The 20,054-nt window shown below is 44.7% G+C and overlaps 1 protein-coding gene across 3 annotated transcripts in view; it reads right to left on the reverse strand.

Moving 5' to 3' along the window:
* PHLPP1 (PH domain and leucine rich repeat protein phosphatase 1) overlaps positions 1-20,054 on the reverse strand; it is a 244,125-nt gene that overhangs the window by 113,926 nt on the left and 110,145 nt on the right. For all 3 annotated transcript variants that reach the window (XM_036322519.1, XM_036322518.1, XM_036322517.1), the window contains exon 4: positions 3,300-3,466. In XM_036322519.1, coding sequence (XP_036178412.1) covers positions 3,300-3,466 — 167 coding nt within the window. The remainder of the gene's footprint in view (positions 1-3,299; positions 3,467-20,054) is intronic.

Below are 20,054 nucleotides of genomic sequence, written 5' to 3' on the forward strand. Positions count from 1 at the left end.
ATTTATTTATTTGGGGGGAGGGGTTAGAAAGATATTTATAGGTGGAGAATCAAAGATAATGGGAGACAATCAGGAGACTGAAAGAACAGGCAAGGCGATGGCACAAATATCTTCTACCCTCTAGGTATTTACTTAATTAGTCCACAAATGCTGGCTCCTCGGGAGCATCATACCCTTTTTCCCTCCTCCCCAAGAATATAGAAGCATTCTGATTTGCCTTTTGTTTAGGTTAAAATTTTTGGTAATTATGAAATATACAAATAGAAAAATACAGAAAATAGGAATGATCATCCAAGTACCAACTTTTCAGCTTTTTCAAATATTAATATTTTGTCATATTTGCCGTTAACGTCTGTCATATTTACCACTAATTTTTTTAAAGAAAGAAACATTATGGACATAGCTGAAACTCTCTTCAAACCATTCCCTAATCCCATCACCAATCTGCCTCCCATAAGATGACCACTAACCTGAATTTGGCATTTAAAATCTCCATCTACCTCATGCCTAAAATAAGAGCACTGGTTTGCATGAATTCTAACACCGTTCTCTATTCTGAGACACCAGGATTCAATAGTATGAGACAAAGTTCTTGATGTTCTGTAATGAAGTGCAAAAACCTATATATACTGCTGTAAAACACACAAAAATATTTCAAAATAATTTCCAAACTCAAAGCAGATCAAATCATAATGTGACCCTTTGGCAAAACAATCATAGTAACTTTATTATAGTAGTGTCAGTAAATATAATCAATGCATAGGGCATACGAAAATCTACGTTCAGGATTTTGCTGTGCTTTCCTTTCATCATACCTATCTGCTCCAAGGAAGGATAAGGAAGTGCTGGAACATAATATTCTTACTGTAGTTCTGACTGCCTGTGCAATTAATTCAATGTAGCGCCAAACTGTCCCAGCTGTCATTGACTTCTTCTCTAGCAGGTGATCACAGCAAAAAGATTTTTAAAAATTTCTAATGCCAGTGTTACTTAAAATTGTCCTTGATGCAAGGAAGTTATTTGTATTACATCTCAACCTGTGAGTCCATAACTTTATTTTCTGGGTGATAACATGGGAAGTACATACTTCTGTATACTAGAGCATGAAGGTCATCTCAAGGAGAACACTTGTACGATTATTCAAGCTGTGAGCCAAACAAGCCACTATGTTTATGGAATACCACTTTTACTTGAAAGAATAACTGACAAACTCATTATTTAGACTTGGGTATCTGGCAGACACTTCCTCTACAATGAAGGGAAAAGGTCAATTCAGGAAAAATAACTGACAGTATTTGCTGCCAAGGGACAGCTTTACACTTTCAATTGAAAATTAAAATTTTGGAAAACTTGTTTCCACCGTGAGCTTGACAACATTCCAACACAAATATTTTTCTGATGAGATGTGTGGTAATATTAACAACTGTGATTTCTTGAAACTGCAAAATGAAATGTGTTAACATTTGGAATATCTGTATTACATAACGAACCAGTATTTTTCAAATGACCAATACATAATGCAGTAAATGATGCATGGGCAAAGATTTATTCAAAGTGCGAGAAAAACCAATAGAGCCTAATGTAAAACAATTTTAAAAGTTCACTAATAGGGTCTTAGATTGTACATTGGAACTAACATTTAAGAAATGATTGCTTGTCAAGTTTTGGGATAGTATTAAAAGAATATTCACAATTATAAAAAATGACCATTAAAATACTCTTCCCTTTTCCTACATATCTGCACAAACTTTATAATAAGCATTTATTGAATTACTAGAGGCCTGGTGCATGAAATTCATGCACGGGGGGAGGGGGTCCCCTCAGCCCAGCCTGCACCCTCTCCAATACAGGACACGTAGGGGGACATCCCTCTCACAATCCTGGACCGCTGGCTCCTAATCGCTCGCCGGCCTGCCTGCCTGATCGCCCCTCACTGCCTCTGAGTGCTGGCCTGATTGCCTCCAACTGCCCCCCCCCCCCCCGCCAGCCTGGTTGTCCCCAACTACCCCCCCATTGGTCTAGTCAGTCCTCACTGACCCCCCTGCCAGCTTAATTACCCCCAAATGCCCTGCCGCAAGTGTGGTCACCCCCAACTGCACCCCTCTGCCGGCCTGGTCGTTTGTAACTGCCCCCTCACACCACGTCGACCTGGTCACCTCTTACTGCCCCCTCTGCCAGCCTTGTCGCCTTTAACTGCTCCCCCGCCCCCGGCCTGGTCGCCCCCAACTGCCTCCCCTGCTGGCCTGGTCGCCCACTCAGCCTGCTATTCAGTCATTTGGTCATCCCTCACTAAACCCCCTGCCAGCCTGGTCACCCCACACAGCCTGCTTGTTCAGTCATTTGGTCATCCCTCACTAACCCCCCTGCTGGCCTGGTCACCCCATGCAGCCTGCTTGTTCAGTCGTTTGGTCATCCCTCACTAACCCCGCTGCTGGCCTGGTCATAGGCAGCCATCTTGTGAGGGCATGAGAGTTAATTTCCATATTACCTCTTTATTATATAGGATTCTTCCTGGAATTAAAAATCACAAACACATAATCACAATGATTAATTATCATAGTTTAATCTCTGAGCACTATCGGTCATTTAAGAATAAGTGAACCATTCACTATTTAAGTTACATCCTTCTGCAATTATAGTCTCATGTATTTACAACAAATATATATGTATCAAAGACTTCATTTACTATAGAATCAAGACTGGTCATTACTCCAAAAAAGGAAAAGGAAATGAATATGGTAAATTCTTAAATCTATTTTAAATACATACAAATAAAGTGCCTTTTCTCTAGTAACAAAGGACCAGACCCTATTCATTTAACACTGACTCTTGACATCTACACACTACATCTAGGATGACCTAGATGGTATTAATGGATTTAAACCTTAGTTCTTAAATTCCTAACGAAATATCTTCTCATGGAAAAACCCTGACCTTTCGTGAATTTCAAAAGAAATAATTCAATCTGATCAAACCCCTGTAGTTCAGCAGTAAAGTACAAAACAGCATTAACTTTTCACTGACCCATTTGTATATGGGTTAAGAAATAAAAGTGATTTAAAGAGAAATGTTCTTCTTATACAAATCTATCCTGTTAGTGAATATCATAAAGCATTCATTTCAAAGGCAAGAACCTTGAAACTAATTTCAGAATAAGAATTGCTAATGTCTTTACTAATAAAGTCCTATTACCCTGCCCTCTGAAAATTAAACACCATGGCTTTTTAAGTCAGAATATTCAAGAAACAACCAGAAGCTGACACCCCTCCCCTTTGAATGACCCATTTCTGCATGTTCACCTTTGCAGTTCACTGAGGCCCCTGGCAGTGGGTGGACTGGGATTTTGCCTTAGAAAGTTTTGTTTTAAGTTGAGATGAGTGAGGTCTTGGCTGTAAAAGAGGTTGGCAGGCAGGTGCTCCAGGCTACAACAGGAGAGGTCCACTGAGCTAATACGCTGTGATGCAACCTAGAAGGGACAGAAACACAATTCCATTATAACTCCATCCATTTATCAGATAACTGCTTTCTATGCATAGAAATAAGGTAAGTCCATTTGGGAACCCAGACATACTATGCAAGTAGCACTATTAGTCCAAATATAAATGGGGCTGGCGAGCAGGCAGTGCCAGGCCAGCCAGGACAGGTGCCTACAGGGGCTCCCCCCCGATCACCCCACCAGGTGCCCCGCAGATCAGCCCTGATCACCAGCCAGGCCTAGGGACCCTACCTGTGCATGAATTTCATGCACTGGGCCCCTAGTATACTATAAAAGCAGAAAACAGTGTCCCTGCCTGGAAGGAACTTACAGTAACCTAGTATAGCAGACAGGTTACAAAGAGCACAGATTGCCCTATCAAGTTTAGTGATATCAGTAACCACCTCCAACTGTTTTCAGGGGTTATGTTCCTGAAAACATCCATTGTTAGAGAATTCAGAGCTAAATAATATAAGACTTTAGAGTAAATACCAGGTTGGGAGATAGATACGAAGATCTAGACTGAACCTATGAAAGTCCTTGTATATTTTGATTTAAAACAGTGTAAATAAAGAAAAGTACCATTAGTGGTCTTATACATATCTTCTATATATATATAAAGCCAGCATAATGCCAGAACAACCGAACGATCAATCGCACACTGACCACCAGGGGGTAGACACTCAATGCAGGAGCTGCCGCCTGGTAGTCAGTCCACTCCCACAGCGGGAGAGCCACTCAAGCCAGAAGCCGGTGCATGAGCCTCTCCCGCCTCTGGCAGGTGCAATCTCCAGCAAACAGACTGCAGTCCTAATGCCTGGGTGGTGGGGGTGTAGCCGGAATGACCACGGACCAGCCTTCACTGGCCCCTGGTCGCCCCACGTTCCCTTCAGACCCTGCAGCTGCACAACATCTCTTACCTATTTTCCTCTGGGTCTCCGGATTCAGGCTTGGGAAAAACCCACAGAGGGGCTGCACAAATGTACTCCCTGGGTCAGCCCCCATCTCAAGAGCAAGTGCTGGCGACATCCAGCCCAATGACCAACACCCAGGCATGTCCGTGGGTGAGCCCTTTGCAACTTCCATCTACCACCCGGCCCCAGCCCCATCTCCTGGAAAGGTCTGCAACCTGGCACCAAATACCTGCTCCTGGATCCCTGCAGAGAGCTGGTCAGCTCCGGTGGGTGGAGGGGCAGCAGCAGGTGCTGGACTGACTGGTTGTTTGGTTCAGGCAGCCCCACACTTGGGCCAGGAGTTGTGTGGAAAAATCACCCCCTATACTCTGCTGGTACAATCTACTGTGAACAAATACAGCATGGAATGTGTGTGTGACTGGGACAACCTTGATACTGATGCTGGCTCCCTGGAACTTCCCCTCAGGCAACAGGGCCATGTGGAACTGAAATATTAAGAACATGCCTTACCTAGGACCTCGATCTGTCTCTCCCTCCTTCCTTCCTACCACCCTCAGCTGCCATCGCACCCTTCCCGGGCCTGGCCTACATCTGGGCTCCCTTGTTCCCCTCATATCCCTGGTGGCTCCTGCCAATGGGAGCGCTTGTGGATGAATACACCCCTCCCCCGCGGTACCCACCCCAGGGATGCCCACAGTTCAGCCAGAACTTGCCGCGAGGCACATACCCTATAAGCCTACAGGTACAATCTCCGGGGAACGAATGAAGCACGGACACTCAGAGTAACCAGAATGAGCCTGATATCACTGCCATGCTCCTGGAACTCTGCCTGGGGCATAGAGATAAAATCTCATCCCTTACCTATTGCCCCAGAGCTACAGAGGAAGGCAGCAACATAAAAATGGCCACAAGGTGGCGACTGACAATCGGTGTAAAAGTCAGAGAGATGGATCTGAAGGGTGTGGATGTGGGAGAGATAGCACCTCCTCCCTCTAAGATCCCCAACTTTGTATTATTCACCTCCGAGCATCTCTTATCCGGCTCTGAGCAGTGGAAAGCATTCAGCATGGCCCAAGGTGTTCATTGGAGACCTCCCGGCTGGCAAGGCACAACCCTGGCCGCAGAAGGGATGTTTGGAAATATTTTTTCAGGAGGCTGCAGGGAGGACATACTTCCCATGCGACTTCCCAGTGGCTCAGGGAACATGGAAACTCCCTGGGTGCGGGCTCCCGATTTCCTTTCAATGTGCACAAATCTGTGCACCAGGCCACTAGTCTTTAATAATAATGGCAGCATATAATCAGATTCCATTGCTTGCCTGCTATAAACTTCTTGATTGCCTCTCCCACAGTTTCAGGGAGATGCTTAAAAATTCACAGTGCTTTGCTTCATTTAGGTATTCTAAGTAAAATTTATTTTGTCTAAATGTTTATCCACATACTCCAAGCCTTCCTGGTTAGATGACACCTCCCATGGCCAGAATCCCAGGGCTAAAGACCAAATGGCACACTGGAGACAGTAAAGCATTGGGCAACCTGTATTTCTCAAATGCTCTCTCAATATTCCAGGTAATGTGGTGCCAGCTCAGGCCACAGTGTGTGGCTTCAGCCCCTTGTACACACACCTTGGTGCCTTCTCTCCTGAGAGAAGCCATGGGAATAATGCTCAAAGATCTGGTTGATCCTCCCTCAAGCTCTTTATCTTCACCAAAGCTTTATATATGATCAAATCTGAGGTCCTTTTTCTATTACCAAACCCAGGATTTCTGTTTCTCAATTAGAGAAGGCAGAGAGCATGGTCTGAGGAGTGTGACTCTGGTCAGTGTGTGGACCACATCCCAGCTTCCCACTTAGGAGTGGACAGGACTTGAGCAGATTACGGGGCTCTCCAAGCTCCAGTGTTCTCATCTGCACAACGGACATAAAGATGACACCTGTATCCACATGCCTGGCACAGAAAAAGCGTTCAATAAATGGTGATTGCTATTATTACCACAACTACTTCCAAACAGAATGGTTCGAATCTTACATACATTTAATCCAAATTCTCCCAATGCTAAGAAGGTACTGAGAATTAAATTTGCATAAAACATATTCAGCTGATGACATGTTTGAGGTTAGAAAGAAATTACTGTGCACACATGAAAGCTAAGGGGATAATAGGGTTTAATGGGCCTGGCAGGGTCCAATTCAAAAGATTTTACAACGGAAGTTAGAGTTTGCATTGTAACAATTTTATCTTCCCTTGAATTTTCACTATTAAATAAGAAAATCCCAAACAGAGCCAAATCATCCAAATAAACCAAAAGATGTAAAAAGAGCCAGATTTAATGGGCCTTAAACGCAGGTATACTCATGCCACAGTCACACAGGGTTTCCTGGCAGGAACCTGTTCACAGGAAGCGAGGTTGAAAGTTACAATTGGTGAAATCTCATTCATTCAAAAATATGTGTTAAGCATGCAATGTTGTGCCACACCTTCTATTTCCTGAGGTACAGCAGTTCAAGATAGACACAGTTTCTGCTCCGAACGAGTGCACCCCAAGAGGAGAGGGGCAGTTTGATATGGTGCATGATAATGGCTGCCAGGAGCACGATCTAAGGAGTCAGGAAGGGGTCCCAGAAGATTTCATGTCAAAGCTCTAGTTTGAAACTTGAGTGGAAATATGTGTTTTTTCATTTGCCCCAAATGCTTTCTCCACTTCTTTTTTCTTGTAACAATCCTTTAAACGCATGTGATTATGGTGAGAGCTGCAAATAAAGTAAGATGACCCTCTAGCTATAGGCATAGGCATGTATTCCAGGCTTGAGCAATCAGAGTATCCCATCTGCTTAACCCACAGCATGACCTAAGTTAAGCTTATCGAAGGCCTTCTCTGGGATGTATATAGTCTGAAGTCAGGAGAGAGAGAGCTGCAGTTAAAATGAATTAGCTAGATTCATCGATTGATCTGACTGATAATAAAGCAAGTATACAGTTATACAGTATAATGCCATATGAAAACATTTTAACACAAGCACAAAAAACTCCACATGTTATGTATGAACTAGAGGCCTGATGCACGAAATTCATGCAAGAGTAGGCCTTCCTTCCCCCGGCTGCTGGCACCAGCTTCCCTCTGGCACCAGAGACTCGGGCTTCCCTCCAGTAGCTGGCAGACACCTGGGACCCGGCTTCCCTCACAGCCCCGGCTTTGTCTGGAAGGTCGTCCAGAAGGACGTCTGGCTTAGTTAGCATATTATGCATTTATTATTAAAGATAGTTATATGGGCATAAAACTATAAACCATGTTGGTTGTATATCAAATTAATGATGATGATTGCCTCTAGATAGGCAGGAAGGGAAATGGAAACAGGAATGGGAAGATAGGAGAGCTGGAGTTTATCTCTAATGTTTATTTCCATATAAGAAAAATAGAAGATATGAAAGAACTATGTCAATGTATTGACAACCAGGAGGTGGTACACTGAAAGTGTAATATCCTGTGTGTTTGTGTATGTGTGTTTAATTAGAAAAAACTAGAGGCCCAGTGCACGAAATTCATGCAGCGGGGGGTCCCTTAGCCCAGCCTGCACACTCTCCAATCTGGGACCCCTTGGTGGGTGTCTGACTTCCAGTTTAGGCCCGATTCCCGGGATCAGGCCTAAACCAGCAGTCGGACATCCCTCTCACAATCCTGGACCGCTGGCTCCTAACCGCTCGCCTGCCTTCCTGGTCACCCCTTACTGCCCCCCCCCCCCCTGCTGGCCTGGTCACCCCCAACTGCTCCCCCCGCTCCGCCGGCCTGGTCATCCCTCATGGTCCCCTTGCTGGCCTGGTTGCCCCACGCAGCCTGCTGTTCAGTCATTTGGTCGGCCCTCACTAACCCCCCTGCCGGCCTGGTCACTCCACGCAGCTTGCTGTTCAATCATTTGGTCGTCCCTCACTAACCTCCTGCCGACCTGGTCATAGGCAGCCAAATTGTGAGGGTGTGAGGGTTAATTTGCATATCACCTCTTTATTATATAGGATAATGTAATTGCAATAAAAATGTCAGTAAGAAAAAGGAAACTATATGACAAACAGCAATGGAAAGGTTAAGGTAGGGGCAGTGACCTGTAATGAGGTCAGAAAGGTAAGGCTGGGGTGAGCAGCAGATCCCACAGAGCCCTTTAGGTTATTGTAAAGACTGGCTTTTTGTGTGAGCAAATGAGAAGTCCGGGAAGGTTGTGAGAAGAGTCCCTGTCTCTAGATCAGAAGCTACACAGTGCAGGATTTCTGCCTATTTGTTCACTGAAATACCCTATATTCAGCACTTGGTACGGCCCTCAGAAGTATTGGCTGGAAAGATGGCCGCTGCCCTACTTTATGATACCTCCCTTCTCACCAATGTGCACCCAACCCATCCCGTATGTTCTTTCAGCTGGAGATTACTTAGAAGAGGACAATTCTATTTCCACTGAAGCATCACACTAAATACTCCCTTTGGACAACTTTGGAAAGATAATGACTAAATGTCAAGTTGTATTTGATTCCCTTTCTCGTTCTGGACCACAAGCTGTTCCTGCTAGAAACCAGGGAGAAGAAACCACAGTAACAGGGCTACAAGCAAGAGCAGTCTGTGGGAGGCGTGGCAGCACCAGGGACAACCACAGCGAGAACAGAATTAAATGGCCCTGATGGCAGTGGGGCAGTGAGCTGCCAAGGTGACCACAAAAGCGACCTCTGCCCAGTCCTGTCCCTGCAACAAGGGGAGGCTGAAGCGTTCCTGTACAGACCTGCCTGGGCACACAGGGCTCCACCACAAAGAAGACTGGCTTGTCCTAGTGGAAACACTACCAGCCAGGTGACCTACAAACCACCTATTAAAACTAAGATCCTTCCCCAAATAAGAAAGACCTACACAAGTAATAAAAATATATCAGAAAGCTACTTTATACACTTCACAGCAAGTAGCAGTAATAACAGCAATAAAAGCTAACTTCTAGTGGATGCTGCAGTTGTGATAGGCACACTTCTAAGTGCCTTAGACATAATATTTAGTTTAATCTCACAATGACTCAGTGAAGTAAGGATTTCTCATTTCAAAAATGCAGGTTGAACTGGAGTCACACAGGGTTCCCAACATCACATAAAACCAGCAGCAGAACTCAAATGTGAACCAGAGCCTGTGCTGTTAATGCCATGCCATCCAGTCAGGGCCTGGACACAGTTCAGATCTCACCCAAAGGGAGGCTCCTCCAACTTCCACGATAAAATAAGAACATAACCCTTCCAACCAGAGCAAAGACAATGAGATGGTATCCTTTAGGATTAGCTGCAGCCTCAGGTATGAAGATGGGGAGTAAATACGGCAATGATGAACAGGAGTCCTCCTAGGCGAAGCAGAGACCATCTGCTGACCACATATAGACGTCAGGCAATGAATGGATGCGGTCCCTTGGGTGGGAAGGGGGGAGGGGCACCATTCCTTGACATTATAGGCTGGACCCACTCCTACCTCACACAACGTGTCCACCCAGGCAGTGATGATGCTACCTGGTAGCATCTAATTAAATTTTAAAAGGTTACAGGAAAATTTTAAAAGGAGGCTACTGAAATTTGGCAAGAAAATTAAAGAAACAGGCACAGGTAGGAATCCCCTCAAATATTGGTTATGGAAAGGAACTTCTAAAGGAACTCAAAATAGAATATAAAGTCCTTATGGCAAAAGCTACTATACTTCTATTACACCCCCAAACAGCAAAAGAATGGAAGACAAAGTTGAGGCCCAAGCAGCTGGATATACAGGAGAAAGGGCACAGGTATAACAAAACACAGGGCATGTAGAGTTGATTCTACCTCTTCTTAGCCATGTGGCCCTGGATAAGTCCCTTCACCTGTCTGTCTTCCAGTGTTTCCTTCTCTAAAGTGGGACAGACAGTACCTGCCCTGACCAGCTATACAAGCTGCTGTAAATAAAATGTTCTCATTTAGAAATTCAGAAGAGCCCCTGCAGACCAAGGATCCTAGACCAACGCCCATAGCCGCAGGCCACAGACATCCACAAGACAAGAAAAGACCACAGCACAGGCCACTGCTCCTGCCACTGAGCAGTCACACAGATAAAGCTCACTCGGACCAAGGCAGAACTACACTACACACTACATGCAGCCCCACAGACCATCAGTGAGCTACACACGAAGGAATTAATTCCAAAGTAACTATAGCTTGGGGAAAGAAATCAGTGCTAGTCTGTATTAACAACAAAACATTTTTTAAGGCTGGTAATTTTGAGTTAGTAAATTAAATGGAATTTTATTTATTTACTTTTTTTGTCCCCATGATCCTACCTACATTGGGAGATACATTAAAATGAACATGTCTTCTTTTCCAAATGACTTGTAAACATGTATGAAAAAAGTTCATTGGGCCCTCAAAATATTTCCCCCAAGGAACATCTGAGGGTAAAAATAGAAATGATAATATGAACAATGAACTTTTCAGGTTACCTATGGGGCATCCATACATTTCTAACATGCTCCTCAGTGCAGCACTTTTCCTCAGTGGTTTCTTTGCCAATCTTTAGGACATTTACGTTAAAAAATATCTGTTATGACTCTAGCTGAGTTGCATTTCTAACCCAGTATATCTATCCTATTCCTAACTATCCCCACTATGCTTTCAAAATTAACGCCCCCTCCTCCCCCACACCCACCCCATGCAACAGGACTGTACCTGCATCACTCCCATCATTCTTCATGTTCAGCGAGCCGACACTCATCTTTCACAGGCAAGGAAGAGTTCAGAATAATATTCATGTGATTTTCTGTCCCCACTATACTTTAGTAAAGTGGTATTTATCCTTGTTATGTGTATGGCATGTTCAAATTAAGCAAAATGACTCTGAAAGGCTTGGTCAAAGCAGCTGAAATAGCACAAATAATTCTGCTTGTATAAAGTAAAGGACTGTCGTAAACTGACATTATGAGTCATTAATTGCTCTGGCCTGGCCTTCCGTGGCTTGGGAAATTATGCCCTGGCTACAGGGGTAGTCTCTGGGGAGTTTACTAGACTTCTGTAAAAAATTATTGACCTCAACTGACCTAGTTTTCATCCTCACCTCCCCACCCAAATGCTTTGGGAAAGCAAGGGGTAGGCAAATATAAATTTAGAATATTTATTAATATTCTAAACTAGAGGCCTGGTGCACGATATTCATTCATGGGTAGGGTCCCTAGGCCTGGCCGGCAATCAGGGCCGATCAGAGCCTTCTGGTTGCTGGCTGGGGCCTTAATTCCGGCTGCCGGCCAGGGCCTTCCTTCCCCCAGCTGCCAGCCAGGCGTTCCTTCCACCGGCTGCCAGCTGCCAGCAGGGGCCTTTCTTCGTTCTGTGCCACCCCCTGGTGGTCAGCACACGTCATAGCGAGTGGTTGAACTCCCAGTTGGTCGAACTCCCGAGAGGACAATTTGCATATTAGCCTTTTATTATATAGGAGAATAGCAGAATAGCAAGTTTATTAATCTCTATTAGCTAAGAATTCTAACAACTTTATTTTCCATTTCATCCTCCATAAAGTTTTATATTAAACAAAAATTTCTAATTTTAATAAAATTTAAATTCTCACTGTTCCATAACATGCAATAATTTATTTTAAAAAAAATTCTACAAATGTAAGAAATGCTTAACTTGACCCCCAGACCTTTTCATAATGGCATCTCATTTCTTGATCCTTTACTAATTAGCTTTTTAGAAAATCTGTTTAACAACAAATACAGAAAACATTCCTATAAAATTATATACATTAATAATGTCCTAACAGGAACATATCAAGCAGCCAATTTTGGGCTCAGTAAATCCTAGTTGAAATTCTAGCATCTTTCCATTTCTTTGCCTTAAATTATATGGGAAAAAAAAAAACCATCAAGAAATAAGGTATACAAATTTACACTATTCCAAACCACTAGGGGTAATGAAATGGCAAACTGATGAAAGACAATGGGAAGATCTGAAGAGGCTATCACTAGCAGGCAGAAATGAGAGGTGGGAGTTGAGGAGAGCAAAGGCATCCGGGTAGGAAAGGGACTATGATTAAGATTAGAAGGGACCCAATAATACTAGTAAAAGCGTATGGAGAGAGCAACAGGCTAGAGAAGAAAACAAACACGCAAACCCCTGGCTCACTGTTAAAGCACCAGCCAAAACAATATGGACAAACCAATACTGAGAGCCCCTCTTAGGCGTCCCGCCATCTCTTTGCCAGGGAGGTGGAAGGGATGGGATGAGTGACTCTTTCGACATATATTTAGCATTTGCCTTTATGAACCAGGCACTGTACTTGGTACTAGAGAGATACACTCCTTGTCTTCAAACTCTTGGTCTCCTGAGGACACAGACACTCAACAACTGTAATTTAAGAGCCTGTGTGCAGTAGTTCAATAAGAGCACACAGAGCAGAAAACAAACCTCAGAGCTCCCATTGACAATTTCAGCCCTGACAGTCACCTTGATTGACAAGATGGGCAGGCATTCCCAGGCACTGGTACAGGGGCCTGCTCATCACCCCTAGAGCAGGCAGTGCTGTAGTATTTGTCCAGTGAGCTCGCTGCACAGCCTAAACTGGAAATACAGGCCTGGCACTCACTCCCTCTGAGTCAGAGCAACTGTAAAAGGCTCTGAGAAGATGGCACCAACAGCCTTGCAGAATCATTAACTGTGTCACCCTGACAGTTATCTCCCCTCCACATACACAAACCCTATTGTGTTTCTCAGTAACAACAGAAAAATAGATCTCGCCTTGGGTGGAGATCAAATCTGAACTCAGAGTTCCTTCCTCATTTCCTTATTGGCAAGATGTGTATAAACAACCTCTTTAGAAAGTGGCCACCTGAGAGTGTCTCTGAGGTCCATCACGCAGCATTCCCCAAAGGTGCACCTTGACAAAGGAGAGGGGGAAAGATAACTAACCACGAAAAGCCTATATTCTAACTTTTGATTAAAAGAAATAATATAAATACATACTTAAATTATTCCATCATTAGAAATAGGCCACTTATTTTGTATCTAAAATACAAAAACCTCAGTGCTTAAGTTCCAAGTCTAACATACAAGATCAGCAAGTTTATCATAGAGACCTCATTGATAAAATTTCAATTATTCCATCACTCCATTCTTTATAAAATTATAAGTAAGATAAGTGCATGGAAGAATTTAACTCGAAAATTCCGTACTTTGGGTTACAAATATAGGGATCTTCCAAGATAAGTAAATACTGTATATCATGAAAACTAAACCCTTAAGGAAGATAAAACATAACCAGGTATAAACATCTGGTTAGTGACATATGCTAAGTTCCTGATATAGAATACCTCACCAGTTTTATTTATTTATTTATATTTACTTACTTATTTTAATTGATTTTTAGAGAGAGTGGAAGGGAGAGGGAGAAGGAGAGGGAGAGGGAGACATTGATTTTAAGGTTAAACTAAAAACAGCAAAATATCGATTGGCTGCCTAATGCATGCCCCCTCCCAGGGATTGAGCCCGCAACCCAGGCATGTGTCCTGACCAGGAATCGAACTGGCAGCCTTTCAGTGTACGGGACAATGCCCAACCAACTGAGCCACATCTGCCAGGGCTTGACCAGTTTTTAAAGAATTAGACACAGTAATCCCCTCAACACTGAAACTAATCTAATCTGCCTTGGATGCCTCAGAAGGCATCTCAATTTCTTAAATACTTCTTGGTCATCATTTAAGAAGATCAGTGGTCGATGCACAGTGGCCATGCTCAAATGTCCTTAGCAGCATACACCATTCAACAGATTGCCTGAATAAAACCACCTTTCATCCTACTACTGAGCTGCCTGGATTCTGCTGATAACTGCATATATAAGCACTTCCCTGGCATTTTCAGTAAATCGCAGTTGTTTTTTTGAATACTGGGGTTTTTTGCCCCTTCAGGCCACTATAAACATTAGAGGTACAAGTAAAAAAAAAAAAAAAAAAAGAGCAAGGCAGTAGAACTCTCTGTATAGAGAAGTGCTGGATACTTTATACCTTAGTTTCCTCATCTGCAAAGTGGAGATTATAATATCTCCTCACGAGTTATCTTTAATTGTAAAAACCAGACCAGAGTTGTTATGAGGATCTACTTCACTGGTACCATCAAGAACAGTGCTTGGTGCATAGAAAAAGTAACTAAAATGTTAGTTACTACTATTTGCACTTTTGTTGTTCCTAATGGATCAATTCTGCAGGTGAAATGACTTTTATCATTAATAAAATATATCAACTAGTTAAGGGGGGAAAGAAACAAAACAAAAAGTATTTTTATTTTGATGTTTACCTCATGGATGAGTAACCTGTTCTTTAGAACTGAATAAGGAAACATTTTGTAACATGAATTTTTATCTAACAGATCTATTAATATATTGGAAAGACATAATATTTGGTAACTTATAGTCAAATTTCCACAAGAAAATGAAACAGAACTAGCAGGAAATAGTCTAGAATGGCCAGCACTTTTTTTACTTTACCTAGCTCAGTGATGGCGAACCTTTTGACCTCGGCATGTCAGCATTTTGAAATATCCTAACTTAACTCTGGTGCTGAGTCACATATAGACATTTTTTGATATTTGCAACCATAGTAAAACACTTATATTTTTGATATTTATTTTATATTAGAGGCCCGGTGCACAAAAATTTGTGCACTCGGGAGTGGGGGGTCCCTCAGCCCAGCCTGTGCCCTCTCGCAGTCTGGGACCCCTCAGGGGATGACCACCTGCTGGCTTAGGCCTGCTCCCCGGGGGATTGGGCCTAAGATGGGAATCAGACATCCCTCTGGCAGCCCAGCAGCCCTCGGGGGATGTCCACTTGCCAGCGGGGAGCAGGCCTAAGCTGCAGTCGGACATCCTTAGTGTTGCTGAGGAGGCAGGAGAGGATCCCACCACCACCGCTGTACTGGCAGCCGTCAGCCTGGCTTGTGGCTGAGCAGAGCTCCCCCATGTGGGAGCGCACTGACCACCAGAGGGCAGCTCCTGCATTGAGCATCTGCCCCCTGGTGTCAGTGTGTGTCATAGTGACCAGTCATTCCCAGTCTTTCTGCTGTTAGGGTCAGTTTGCATATTACCCTTTTACTATATAGGATAGAGGCCTGGTGCACAGGTGGGGGCCAGCTGGTTTGCCCTGAAGGGTGTCCCGGATCAGGGTGGGGGTCCCGCTGGGGTGCCTGGCCAGTCTGGGTGAGGGGCTGAGGGCTGTTTTCAGGCTGGCCAGCGACTGAAGCTCCCAGTCTCTCCTTTTCTTCTTTTTTTTTTATTCTGGGATTTATTTACCTTCTATAATTGAAACATCATTGCTGTCACTGGCGCTCCCAGCTCTGAGGCCACGGCTGGCTGAAAGCAAGTATCTGGGGTTTGTTTAGCTTCTATAATTGAAACATTGTTGCTTTTGGGCTCAGAGCCAGGCCGCAGCAGGCGGGGAACCTTGGCTTCCTCCAACACTGGAGCAAGCAAACCTCATGTTCGCTTCAGCTGCATGGCTGCCAGCCGCCATCAATGTTGGCAGTTAATTTGCATGCCGCCCTGATTAGCCAATGGGAAGCGTAGTGGAGGTACAGTTAATTACCCTTTTTGTCTTTTATTAGATAGGATATTTAAATGCCATTTAACAAAGAAAAATCAACCAAAAAAATGAGTTCGCGTGTCACCTCTGACACGCATGTCATAGGTTCGCCATCACTGACCTAGCTTCTAGTTTTTTCTGTTTTCCACACTTCTCAGACATCTGTGATAATACATTTTTACATCTTACATAGCAATGCCTTTGTATACACCTGACCGCTCCTTGAAACATCCTTTCCCCTCTTGTCTTACAGGTGAATCCTATTCAGCCTTTAAGGCTCAGCTTGCCCTTTACTTCCTTAAAGTCCTCCTGTACCCAAATATCTCATATACTGAATTTTCTCACAGGTTCACTACAGAATTGGTGCAAGAGCAATTTTCTCAGGATGAGGTGACATATTCACAGTTTTCAGGGTTAGGGCATGCACATCAGTTGTGAAACATTATACTGCTTACCACAGGCTAACGTAAAAAAATAAGAACTTGAGAAATATGTTATAATAACTAATTTAAAATAAAATACAATTTTCTTTATTCCTGACAACTTCCCCTCAGTTTCAATACTTAGATCACGAAGTGCAATTATATTTATTTTGAGGTGATTATTTTTAAACTGAAAAATTAATAATAAATTTTTAAAATACAAATAAGTCAACAAATTTATCACAAAACATTTTAAAAACTAAAATCCATTTCACTCAGACCTTCAGTTCTATCTCATATTCTACCAGAGACTTACTAGATTGTTCTTGGTCAAATGGCCCTTGATTCTTTATCAAAAAAATGGGTATGAAATGTGAAGTGAGGATTTTCCCCCAAAAGGCCAGTGACAAAAAGCAGCACACTCCCTAGATTACACTTCAGATTAAGAGGTAAAACATGTGTAAAAGATGACTAATCTCAAAGGGTTCCTTGCAACTACAGTTAATGACACAAATCTACATGTTAAAAACCTCAATCCTATTACATCAGAATGATCTGACTAAAGGGGTTAGTGTAGTATTCTTGAGTAAAATCTGAACAATAAAATGCTTATTTTTAAGCACATGGAACCGAAAGTTCAATTGTGATTCACCATATATCTTATTTAAAGGGTGATGTTTACTCATCATTTCAGGTGGTCTCTAATTCAGCATGAAATGTGGCCCTGATTTGCCTACATTATGTGTTTTAAGAATTAACCCAATATATCATGGCGTCCGAAAGTCCACTGCAGTGACTTAAAAAAAAAGGCCTATGCTGAAACCGGTTTGGCTCAGTGGATAGAGCGTCGGTCTGTGGACTGAAAGGTCCCAGGTTCGATTCCGGTCAAGGGCATGTACCTGGGTTGCGGGCACATCCCCAGTAGGAGAAGTGCAGGAGGCAGCTGATCGATGTTTCTCTCTTATCGATGTTTCTAACTCTCTATCTCTCTCCCTTCCTCTCTGTAAAAAATCAGTAAAATATATTAAAAAAAAAAAAAGGCCTAAAGTTAAAATACTATGGTTAATACTGAAAGACCTCAGGAAGATAACTACTGTGATAACCACAGTCACCAGCAACTGCCAGCATGACAGCCACCAATCAACAAGGAGACACACGGACAAGGTAAGTGGCCTTATGAAGCATGCATTTGTAACATTGGGCCATAAAACATATATATGGCTACCATCCTCAGCCTCCTCATACATCATTGCCCCTCCAACCACTTTGAAAACATGCTGGATACTTGTATCCATGTTGTGCAAACAGAGTCATTTTTGACACTGCATTTAATAGGATGTTTACTGAATTTTTAAAGCATGCTGTGCATAAATATTTTAGGGATGATTTTATAATCAATATTGTAATCCTCCCAAAGGAGCTATTCCCACAGTATCTACCACTAACACCCAGCCAAAATAAAAACTCTAAAGGAATTGCCTTAGGTATTATCTTGGCAAGCTAAGATTAAGTTTAAAAAATAAGTACACAAGAACCCATTTTGATAGAAAATATCTCATTAATAATCTTTTAAAAAGCTTCCCAAAACCAAATGAAACAAATTAGACCAAAGATGAACACTTCTCTTGTGGCTAAGATCCAGAATCATAAACTGAAAATAATAAAGTTTCCTTTTAAATTAATACTAGGGGCCCGGTGCACGAAATTCATGCACTGGGTGTGTGTGTGGGGGGGGGGGGTAGTGTCCCTCAGCCCAGCCTGCCCCCTCTCACATACTGGGAGCCCTCAGGCGTTGACCCCCATCACCCTCCAATCGCAGGATCGGCCCCTTGCCCAGGCCTGACGCCTCTGACAGAGGCGTCAGGCCTGGGAAGGGGACCCTCATTTCCCCCCATCACTGGTTCTGCCCCCAGCCCAGGCCTGATGCCTCTGGCCCAGGCGTCAGGCCTGGGCAGGGGACCCCCAGACCCCTCCGATTGCTGGCTCTGCCCCTTGCCCAGGCCTGATGCCTCGGCCAGAGGCGTAGACCCCATCACCCTCCAATCACCAATCACCGGATCGGCCCCTTGACCAGGACTGAGACCTCCGGCAGAGGTGTCAGGCCTGGGCAGGGGACCCCCAGCTCCCCGCGGTTGCAGGCTCCGCCCCTGCCCCTGCAGGACGCCTCTGGCTGAGGCGTCCGGCTCGGGCAGCGGGGACCCGCAGCTGCAGCGGCCCCACGATCATGGGCTCCGCTTTAGGCCCAGGCAAGGGACCCCTACCTCCCGGGACTGCCAGCTTCGACCGTGCCCAGCTCCCATCGCTGGCTCCATCCCTACTTCCTGCTATCACTGGCCAGGGCTGCAAAGGCACCTGATTCTCTGATCATGGCTGGGGGGCAGGGCAAAGGCAGCTCCAGGGCCGCCTTTGCCCTGCCCCCCAGCTCTTAGCTCCCCCCTGGGTTTCCGATCACTGTCAGTGGCAGGGGGCTTCTTCCTGCTTTCCCTTTGGCCTCCCTGCATTGTGCCTACATATGCAAATTAGCTGCCATCTTTGTTGGCAGTTAATTGCCATCTTAGTTGGCAGTTAATTTGCATATAGCCCTGATTAGCCAATGAAAAGGGTAGCGCCGTACGCCAATTACCATTTTTCTCTTTTATTAGTGTAGACTAGTGACCAGGTGCACGAAATTCGTGCACATTATAAGGGGAGTAATTAGAGGAAATATTTTAATATTGCTATTTGCCCTTTCTCTATAATAGAAGTGTCAGAGATGAAAGAAAATTAGTAAAATGTATATGAAAATCTTCCTCCTGTCAGAGTCTGAGGTGCACCACGGGACCCAGAGTCAAGTCCCCAACCACCCACCCACATGTGCCTCAAAATCACGCGAAACCCAGACCCAGCCAGCCCCCCCTCATTGGGTTAGATCTAGATATGGCCGGTCCCACCCTTGTCAAGCCCTGCTGAACAGGGAGCATGGTCTGAGGGCCCCGGCCCAGCACCAGGGCAGGGGGTGCACCTTGAGGTCCCCCATCAAGTCCCACTGGGTGGGAGGCATGGCCTCAGGTCCCCTGGTCTGGCGCTGGGGTGGGGGGCACAGTCTCAGGTCCCCTGGCCCGGTGCCGGGGCGGGGGGCATGGCCTGAGGTCCCCTGTCAAGCCCTGCCGGGTGTAGAGCACAGCCTGAGGTCCCCCATCCTGGCGCCAGGGTGGGGGCATGGCCTGAGGACCCCCGTTAAGCTGTGCTGGTGGGAGTCATGGCCTGAGGTCCCCTGTCAAGCCCCACGGGGGTGGGGGGCGCAGCCTCAGGTCCCTGCTGATTGCTCCTTAAGGCTCGTTATGGGAACTCAGCCTCAGCTGTGGGTGCAGCCATCTTTGTGGCGGAGTGACAGTGAATTTGCATATTCCCTCTTTATTATATAGGACTAGAGGCCCAGTGCATGAAATTCGTGCATGGGGGCGTAGAAGGGGAAGGGTTCCTCAGCCCGACCTGCACCCTCTTGCGATCTGGGACCCCTCGGGGGATGTCCGACTGCTGGTTTAGCCCCAATCCCGACTGGGCCTAAACCGGCAGTCAGACATATCCTCTCGCAATGCAAGACCTCTGGCTCCTAGCCGCTTGCCTGCCTGCCTACCTGATCGCCTCTAACCACTCGCCTGCCTGCCTGATCGCCCCAA

This window comes from Myotis myotis, unplaced genomic scaffold, assembly GCF_014108235.1.
Source record: "Myotis myotis isolate mMyoMyo1 unplaced genomic scaffold, mMyoMyo1.p scaffold_m19_p_9, whole genome shotgun sequence".
Classification (NCBI taxonomy): domain Eukaryota; kingdom Metazoa; phylum Chordata; class Mammalia; order Chiroptera; family Vespertilionidae; genus Myotis; species Myotis myotis.